Genomic DNA, 10000 nt, shown 5'->3' with positions numbered 1-10000 from the left:
AGAAAGAAGAAACGCTCTCATTCCTTTCCTGCGTGCCTGCATATAAGTCCCAGACATGCCCACAGTGGAGCACTATTGGCTCCCCTCGCCTCGCTCTTCCAACAGCTGTTCTGTGTTTTCCCACACGCTGATTGGCTGCGTCGCGCCGTCCGTCAAATACACTTTGACACGAAACCCCGCCCCTTTTACCCTTCCATGGAATCCTATTGGCTACTGTACCCGTTCGTGCTCCGCCATTGGTCAGTCGGGCTGGTTGTCAAGGCTTCGGGGGCTTCATTCACCATTTTGCGACTGTAGTGTAGAATGTACAGGGCAGTAGTTTTTCCTCCTTTTAAGTTGCTTTGCCGGAGAAACATGAACGGACGCTAATTGGCAGCAGCGGACGACTGGCCCTCCTGTCCTTTTTCACCCGGCGGACTCAACACAGACTCGCCCTGGAGTGCTATATTAGCGCTGGTGAGTATTTTAGCTGCCCACAAATCTTTCTCCTGCAGCACTGCAGTGGGGCTTGTTGTGCTTTTGTGAATCTGCTATCGTTGTCCATGTTTACCGAGGCCCTTAAACTGTATTTTAAAGCATATTTCCCGATATGTGGGTGTCTTACGGAGAGGAGCAGAGGGCGGATTGGGTGTCTTCTTCGGGGGAGAAAAAGGGAGCGGTGCGGTTAGGCATAGTGAGCTTGAAACTTTTCCACTAGAAATAAATTCAACGCCATAACTGCCGCTGGACTTCCTAGAACAACTGTTATGTTGTCGTTGCTTTGTATGAAAACCCAGAAAACTCCTCTCGCGTTATTCCTCGTCCTCGTAGCTCGTATTTCTTCCTCTTTCCCGTGAACCAACGTGGCTGTCTGAATAAAAAAAATGTTTTTTTTAGAGGGTCTGGAGTGAGGAGGGCCTTCTCCCTCGACTGTAGTTTGTGGCCACATATTTACACTTTTCTCGCGCTTATAACACGGTTGCTATGGGGCAAATGACAACGGGGGTCAGTGCAAAGTTATCCGGGAAGCTTTGGCGATATTTTCAGACGACTGTCACACTCGGATGGGCTAAAACTAGGCGACTTTAGTTCGCTGTTTGTGTTGTGTGTGTGACTGTGGAAGTGGATTGGCAAAGTTAACGTGTTCATCTACCCGGGACAATACTCGGTGCCGTGTGTCGTAGTGACTACGGGCCGTATTATGTGGTATTAAGGGTCCATTACTCGCGTTAAACCGGTTATTTTCCGGTGACAGTAGCTCAAAGGATTTCCAAGCGGCCTTGTGTGTGTAGCCGAGGCCTGGCTGGTCGCTGCACGCCACGGCCTGCTGTGTGTGTGTGTGTGTGTGTGTGTGTGTGTGTGTGTGTGTGTGTGTGTGTGTGTGTGTGTGTGTGTGTGTGTGTGTGTGTGTGTGTGTGTGTGTGTTGTGGAGTAAAACTGGTAGTAATCGCGGTACTACGAGGGCTTGACACATACGCGGTACTATCCCTGCTTAACCAGAGGTGACGACATCCCCTTTAGTAGTTTGCATTTTGTGCTTTGGGCCTTTTTCGAGATAAAGTTAAGCGCCTGTGTGTTATCTCGTCTGGATTATGATTATGTCAACATATTTAGCCGATACTCTCTGCTGGCCTGGCGCTTAGAAAGCACGTAGTAGTAATCCTATCTGACACTTCTATATAAGTGTTCTGCAAGTGGCAAAACTTGTAATTGTCTTGCAGTTTGTTGGTGTGCGCCAGAAATATAAACAATACGAATGATTTAGCAACACCAGAGGCGGTTCAAACCTACCACAAGGGACTTATAAAGTTTTCTCTAGACAGTGTAGCCTACACCCAGGTGAAAGTAAATGATAGTGAATGTATGGATGGCAATGTTTAGCAAACATCTGTGGAGAGAACGTGCACTTTTACATGCATTAGATTAGACCAATGTGTTACCAGCTAAAAACATTATCGAGTTACTTCACTTACTTCATGTTATAACATTTAGCTTGGGCTGTTAGTAGTTTGTTTGAGTTGTTTCACACAGCATTTATATATATTATTCTAAACATACGAAATAATTGTGCTGAGACAACATTTCCAACAACAATTCGGTCTTCGTCAAGGTGTAATTGATTACAGTGACCCAATGGCCCTTATCTAGTTTGGTTAAATTACATGACCAGGAGGGTGATGCCACAAATACATATATATTTAGGTTCTAAACTACTTCTAACCTGTACAGCAATCCAAAGACAGCTACACATTGTCATAGAATTGATCCTCATGAATAAATGGTTACAAGATGATCACAAGATATATATTTTTTTCAGGCCAGTCGTGTGGTCGAGAAAGTGATAAACTCACAACCTAAACCTGGACAGTCGCGTTAGCTTAACTTAATTATTCTTCCAGAAAAAGCGTGTGGTTTGTGTTTGTGTCACCTCACATGACTCGTATCAGCTCGATTCCTTCCGTCCTTCTGTCACCTTTTACTGTGTATTCACGTCAACCTGAGAGGATCTTATACGCTATTCTACAAATAAAACCTGTGGTCGGTTCTCTGCATGTCATTCCCCTCTTTTCCCCATTTCACCTCTCTGTCCCTCCAAACTGTCTAATAAAGGGGGAAAAAAAACTCAAATATGAATAAATCTTTAAAGGCCTTCTTCACCGGTGGGAATATGATGGTGTATTGAACTCTGAGATCCTATGAAGTATAAATGTGCAACAAGTTTGGAAATCGGTTCATCCTAGCCTGAGAAAAGGCAGAAAGAGTGTTTTATGGTCTCACTGTCTAACCTTACATTTTACCATGTGTGAGATCACACATGGTAAAATGTAGGGTTAGGATTAACAGGACAGCTGGGCCGAGGGAAGACTGAGGGAAGAAAAACCTCATTCATTATATTATAATAGCGATGTTATAATGATAGAACGCCGTTTCCATATGGGTGAAGTATTCCTTTTAACATTTGCCCTCTCTGTAGTGTACACCTAATGCACAGGCCTACTATAGCTCCCATAGTAGTAGTCAGTAGTCCATATTTCACAGGAGGGAGTGTGAGTTGCGTCAGTATTTCTTTAGGCTGTTATCATTAGGCCCATGACTCTCACGCCAGCTGTTGTGCACACTACTAGACTAGTGCACTACTGAGTAAACACACGTAGCATACCTCCACCATGACCAAGTAAGGCGGCTGCCAAATTATTTTATGGTTGTTGCTCATGCTGTTGGGTTGTCTGTCTGTACACTAAATAAGGGATTTACATACAGCACAGAGATGGCTGTGAGCTCTCGAGTCTCTCTCCCTATTCGCTATCAACTATCACATAGATGTCCACTGTGTGTGTGTGTGTGTGTGTGCGTGTGTGTGTGTGTGTGTGTGTGTGTGTGTGTGTGTGTGTGTGTGTGTGTGTGTGTGTGTGTGTGTGTGGCCTTGAGACAGGCGGCAGCACTCATCTCTGAAAATGGATCTCTCTCTCTCTCTCTCTAGCCGATAAGATGATGTGGTCGTCAGATATTAAAAGGACTTGAGTGAAATGAATGCAAGCTTTCACAGACACACAGGTAGGGCTGCTCGATCAGGGAAAAACAATCCCTGCATTCCAAATCACATACTCTTTCTTTTTACTACACTACATACTAAAGTACAGAGGAGTTTTAGGGCCACAGGAGAGAAAAAAAAAATCATATAAGGAAGATTTTACTTTCATAATGTCGAGAAATGTCAAGAATAAAGACGAATACTCCAAAATGCTATTGGAGTTAGTGGGGCATTTATGTATATTTTCAGCATACTACAATTGACGTGCATGTATTGGGACATCCTAAATCTTTTTCTGGCATACTAAATAGTAGGGAAGTATGGGGATTGGAACGCAGGGAATGTATCGCGATCATTTTACATTGATATGGAGATCACGATCATTTAACACAGTAATTACATTGACTTACATTGACTGAAACAACATGCATTTAGTACAGTGGCGTTCCTTGAAAATTAATATAGTCCGTATGTAAAATGTAAACATGGCTCAAAGGCTTGACCTGACTTAAAAAAAAACATTATCTAATTATATATATATTATATAAAAGTCAATAATCTCATTTTCATAATTGTTGGAAGTCAAAATTGTAATTGTGATTAAAATTCAATGAATTGCACTCACAGCCCTACAAACGGGTAGACAAAGTGGTAAAAGGGAAACGAAAGAAACAGAGACACAGAGAGAGAGAGAGAGAGACAGAGAAAGAGAGAGAGAGAAAGAGAGAGAGAGAGAGAGAGAGAGAGAGAGAGAGAAGGAGACAGAGAAAGAGAAAGAGACTAGTGGGAGGACAGGCAGACATGTAAAGGTACCAGGCAGCAGTCACTGACAAGAAGACATGCCTAGTGATGGTTGCTAGACATCGATGCAGATCATTTTGACAGCAAATATCACAGTTGGAGTGAGAGATATTTCGTAAAAAGATGACAAAGAAAGCAAAGCATATAGTGGGCGTTGTGATTTCCCTACTCTTATACACTTGTTGTTACCGTTGTTCTGCTACTAGTATCTGTGGGGACTTCTTGTATTGGAAGAAATGAAGCGGCTAGGACCCGAGGCAAGTCCCGCGCGAATCACAGCCACACACACACACACACACACACACACACACACACACACACACACACACACACACACACACAACAAAGCAGTTTAATAAAAAAAAACTCTCGACAAGTCAGCAAAAATCAATCTGTTTTACTTTGTAAGCGACGGGGCAAAGCTGTGAATGAGCCCGGTGTGGTGAAGCAGATATATTCTGAATGGCCGACGCCGGAGCAGCTAAAGACTGATACCGAATGTGTGTGTCTGCCGTGGAATAACAATTATTCGCCACGACTCTCTCTGCCTTTTTATACTCCGTGTTTGTGTGTTTTTATGCGAGTCTTATTATGGTGTTTTTTATGTTGTTATAGACAATAAATTATTATAATTCTTTTATTAATCAATTGACTTTATAGACGACTGCAGCACAAATTGAAGATAGAGACTTAGGTGGCGGGCGTGGATGGAACGAGAGATACGAGAGGTAGTAATCGATATTGGAGAGACAGAGCAGAGAGTAGGGAACGCAGGCGATGGCATCAGGTATAAGAATGGACGTGTAATAGTAGCAAAGAGGGAGAGAGAGAGAGAGAGAGAGAGAGAGGGAGGAATAAAGTAACGGGAAGTTAGGTAATGGTCTTCCACAGGAAATGGAGTTTGTAGGGGCGGATTGACTCGGCTTTGAAATACATAGATAAAGGTCGCCACAGAGAGAGGCAGAGAGAGAGAGAGAGAGGGAGAGAGAGGGAGAGAGAGAAAGGGAGGGTTTCAGTATGCGAGCGAAGAAGGAATTCCCCCGCCTCTACTGCCCCGGCCAAGATGTTGTGTGTGTGTGTGTGTGTGTGTGTGTGTGTGTGTGTGTGTGTGTGTGTGTGTGTGTGTGTGTGTGTGTGTGTGTGTGTGTGTGTGTGTGTGTGTGTGTGTGTGTGTGTGTGTGTGTGTGTGTGTGTGTGTGTGTGTGTGTGTGTGTGTGTGTATGAGGAGTGCATGCAGAAAGGCTTGTCTGGGCAAATTGCAAAGTGCCTCTCACTATTTCCATGCTGTGTTGTAAGTCTTAAATGGTGTTTACCCTACAATATGGCCACCAGTTTTTATTATGTACTTGATATGGATGCAGGCCTTCTGTATTGTGAGTAGAACCTGTTATGTAATGACTTAATGTGTGATGAATTTGTAGATGAGTCATACTCATTACTACTCTTGTAGGTTTGGGGACTAATATAGCATGGAATACGTGTCTTAAAATGAATGTTTAACTTAATTTATTTCACTCTTTGTACCTGTGATTCCTGGGGTCACAAACCCCCGTTTTGCTGGGCTTTTATTTTGAAAAACTTAACAGTGCGTTTAATGATTTCATAGATGGTTTGATTGTGATTCAGTCAGTCACTCTTTCTGTCAAAGCCATGCAGTTTATTAGCTGTGTTGCGTGGTGAATAGGCTATGTGCATGTCTGAATGTGTTTGCTACTTGAGTAAACCCCGCTCCCTGTTGGCTCTCTTTCAGAGCCTCTGGAATAAGGGCGGCAAGTGTCGAAGTCTCGCGACGAAGACAAGAAGACAGGATGAGAGAGAGAGGCCCCGGCAGGAGAGGAAAATAGAGAGAATAGAGAGGAGGGGGGGAACGAGAGAGGAACGCCAAAGAGAATCTCTGGGATAAATAAATAAAAAGACTTGTTTGGAGAAAAAAGGCAAGATAGATGAAAAGATGAAGCCGATAAAGAAGCAGGGCCGGCGCTCTCCGCCCTCGACCCGGGCCAAAGGGGGGAAGCGTCGCGGGGCGGGGGACGATGCCGACGGAGGGGAGAAGAGAGACTCAGACGAGAACATGGACAGAAGCCGAACACCCTTCTCTTTGTTTTCCTCTAACTCTCACTCGGACTCTGAGCCAATCAGAGCCCGGGACACTTCAGAAGGGGAGGGGCTGGGTCTGGCGGAGACACCAGTTTCACTCGTGATGGATTCTGGGAAATTATCGACATCTTCCTCGGACGACAGATCGGTGCGGTCGGCCGTGAGCGAAGGCAGCGTCAACGACAGCGGCGCCAGCAGCTGCAGTAACAGCAGCACGCCGAGCGCCGCCAACAGCCCGAACCCAACCTCCTCCAGTCGCAAAACCGCCACCTTCAAGGCCCGCGTTCCCAAGAAGAAGTACACCTCGGAACACTGCTCCTCGTCGAATACTACTCCTACTACTACTGGTAACCATAGCAACAACCCTTCCTCCAGCACACCCCCTCCTCCTCCTCTTCCTCTCAGTGTCATCAGCCAAGGTTCCACAGGGTCAGGGAGTGACATCATTGTCTCGCACGCTGAAGGAAGTCAAAGTCGGAGCTTGCTGGAAGACTTCCACAGTAGGACCATCAGTAGGGAGGGGCGTCCGGAAAACAGCTCCCCAGGACCCCCCACCCTTTCCCTGGTCGGGGAGAGGGAGAGGGAGAGCTCTGGAAGAAAAGAGTTTGTTCGGGAGGCAGAGCGCGTGTCACCCAGCCCCCTGCCCCGCTGCTCCTCAACAGACACTGCCAGCGAGCATTCGGCCGACCTGGAGGTAGTGGCCGACTCCCACGCCCCCACACAGATGTCCGCACAAGCAGCGCCCGGTCTGCCTGACGCGCTGTCCGACGCCCTGGCCAAAGGCATGAAGAACCAGCGTGTGCTCGCCCGCCAACTCAGGGGAACGAGTGACGAGGAGGAAGGAGGGAGTGATTTCGGGAGTTCAGACTTGGTGTTTCGAGCCGGCGTCGTCCGTAAGGTCAGCGGTGAATTCGGAAGCCTCGAGGTGCAACTGAACGGGGAAAAGACGATGTGTCGTTACCCGTATCAACACGACAGCCCCCCGGGAGTGGTGGACATTATCTTAGATGCCGCGCCTCCTGGGGTCCATCCCATACCCATCGGGACCCGCGTCTGCGTCCCGTTCGGCCACGAAGAGGGCAGCGAGGGCCAGTGGTACAGGGAAGGCGTGGTGACCCAGGTGGACACGCACCCCGCTGTGGCCAACCGCTACCGTGTCCTGCTGTCAGAGGAAAGATCTCAATCTGCGGACGAGGAAGGGGCTACGCAGGCAGTGTGGGTGGCCCGGCAAACACTGCGGCTACTAGTGCCTCCGTGGGACCTGGACCTGCCCTCTGGAGGGGGTCAGGACAGAGAGGAGGGCGTCCCGGACAAGGACAGAGAGCGGGAGGACCGGGAGGAGATCGACGTAGAAGTCTGTCGGTTGAGTCGGGGAATGACTCAACCCGACATGGGGTCAGCGCTGGGCAGAGGCAATCCTTACCCGGGCATGGTCCCTGTTTCCTCGACAACAGGTCATAACATTCCCTCCCCGGTAACTCCGGTAGCATCGGTGCTCAGCCTTGCCCCGGGGCGCGAGTGGGACATTGAGAAAGACTTGGAACGGGAGAGGGACCTCCAACGGACTCAGGATCGAGAGAGAGAACGGGAGCTGGAGAGGGAGAGGGAGAACAGCGCAATACTGCAGCATCATCAACTGCAGCAACAGCATCTCCACCCGTACTTGCCACTCACCCCCGAAGAGGACATGGAGGTGTCCCACTTCAGCATGGTCCCAATGGGGACGCTCATACCTGGGGGCAAACCAACCATGGTGATTCCCCAACAGCACCGCCACATCGTCTCTAAGCCCCCGCCTGGCTACCTCAACCCCCATCCACACCTGTCTGTGGTGCGGGGCATCGGGATCCCCTCTGCACACCTGGCCTTGAACCCACACCCCCCTCCCTCCCCTGTCCTACTAGGCCTCGACCCGGCAACAGCTATCATGACAACGCCCCAACTCCCACCTCTCCCACCTATCTCCACCTCATCTGCCTCCAGAGCAGAGAAAGGTTCTTCTAGCGGGGCAGGGGGAGCTAACGGAGGGTCTGGATCAGGTTCCTCATCCTCCTCTTCCTCGCGGTCCCGCACCCCTCTGACGGCCGCCCAGCAGAAGTACAAGAAGGGGGACGTGGTTTGCACCCCGACCGGCATCCGCAAGAAGTTCAACGGGAAGCAGTGGAGGCGGCTGTGCTCCCGGGAGGGCTGCTCCAAAGAGTCCCAGCGCAGAGGCTACTGCTCCAGACACCTGTCCATGCGGACCAAGGAGATGGAGGCCAGCGGGGGGGGCCGGGAGCGGGGCGGTGCCAGCAGCACGGGCACGCTGACGCCCTCCGACCTCCGGATGAGCGGCGGCCGAGCCAGCTCGGAGTTTGAGTGGGACGACACATCGCGGGAGAGCAGCGAGGCCAGCAGCCGCGGAGGAGACTCCCGCCCGCGCCTCGTGCTGCCCTCCCTGCTCCCGCACCAGGATCTGTCTCGCTTCGACTTCGACGAGTGTGAAGCGGCGACTATGCTGGTCTCCCTGGGCGGCTCGCGCTCCGGCACGCCCTCTCAGTTCTCCCCAATCTCCAACCAGTCGCCCTTCTCCCCGACCCCGTCACCATCTCCCTCTCCTCTGTTTGCCGGATTTCGCCCGGCAAACTTCAGTCCCATAACGGCCCCTAACTCGCTGACTCCACGCCGCCATCGCCAGCTCAGCGGCACTAAGATGGGCACACCGGGCCTCGAGCGGGAGCGCCATCTTTCGGGGATCGTGCCCACGTTCCAGACCAACCTCACGTTCACCGTTCCAATGAGCCCCAGCAAGAGGAAGCTGGACTCCCACGGGCCGCCCCCGCCAATGCCCACCATCCAGGACTACCAGACCAAACCGGAGCACCTGGTGGGCCTGGGGGGAGGGGTGGTAGGAGACCCAACCCTGGGCCACTTCAGAGTGCTGTCCCCCCAGAGTCAGCCCACCACCCCCTCCTCCCTGTCCTTCTCCCGGCCGCGCAGCGCCACCAGCAGACCCCCCTCCTCTGCGGCCTCCACCCCCCCTCCCATGCTGGTCTCTCCCACGCCCCCCTCTCCACTGCCCCAGGAACCTTCCCCGCGACGCATCGTTCCCCTCCGTGATTCCCCCGTCATAGTCCGTAACCCGGACGTCCCGCTGGCCAAGTTCTCAGACGGGCCATTAGGAAGGAGAGAGAGGAGCCGGTCCAGAGAGCACAGCAACATGGCTCCCCCGGGCCTGCAGGTCCCCGTGCCCATCAACGGGGCCACAACCAACGGGGCGGTCCTACTGCGCAACCCAACGTCTACACTCGTCCTGGTCACCTCCAGCTCGGTGAGAAACTTGTTTTTGTTTTTCACCAATATCTTTTTTTATACAGAAATCAACATTGTAATGAAATATATTCCCTTACAGGTTTAACACAAAACATTTTGTATTAGGTTTAGACACACATTTTTGGTAAAACACTATTTTGAAAAAGAATTACACCTACTATAATATTAACATGAATAAGTTTACCGCAAATACACTTGGCCACTTTCAAAGACCTGTGACATGAACTGTACATTGAGGGCTGTACTTTTTAATATTTTGTCTAAATAAAGGTTTACAAT

The 10000-nt window shown here is 49.9% G+C and overlaps 1 protein-coding gene across 1 annotated transcript in view; it reads left to right on the top strand.

Annotated features, from left to right (window-relative positions):
- Positions 1–304: 304 nt before the first annotated feature.
- cica (capicua transcriptional repressor a) overlaps positions 305–10000 on the top strand; it is a 44698-nt gene continuing 35002 nt past the window's right edge. The window contains exons 1-2 of the mRNA XM_080045700.1: positions 305–456; positions 6063–9719. Coding sequence (XP_079901826.1) covers positions 6264–9719 — 3456 coding nt within the window. The 5' untranslated portion in view covers positions 305–456; positions 6063–6263. The remainder of the gene's footprint in view (positions 457–6062; positions 9720–10000) is intronic.

This window comes from Ammodytes marinus (assembly GCF_949987685.1).
Source record: "Ammodytes marinus genome assembly, chromosome: 17".
In the NCBI taxonomy this organism is placed as follows: domain Eukaryota; kingdom Metazoa; phylum Chordata; class Actinopteri; order Uranoscopiformes; family Ammodytidae; genus Ammodytes; species Ammodytes marinus.
Note: the sequence above shows the minus strand (reverse complement) of the source record. Positions and strands in the feature narration are given on the sequence as shown.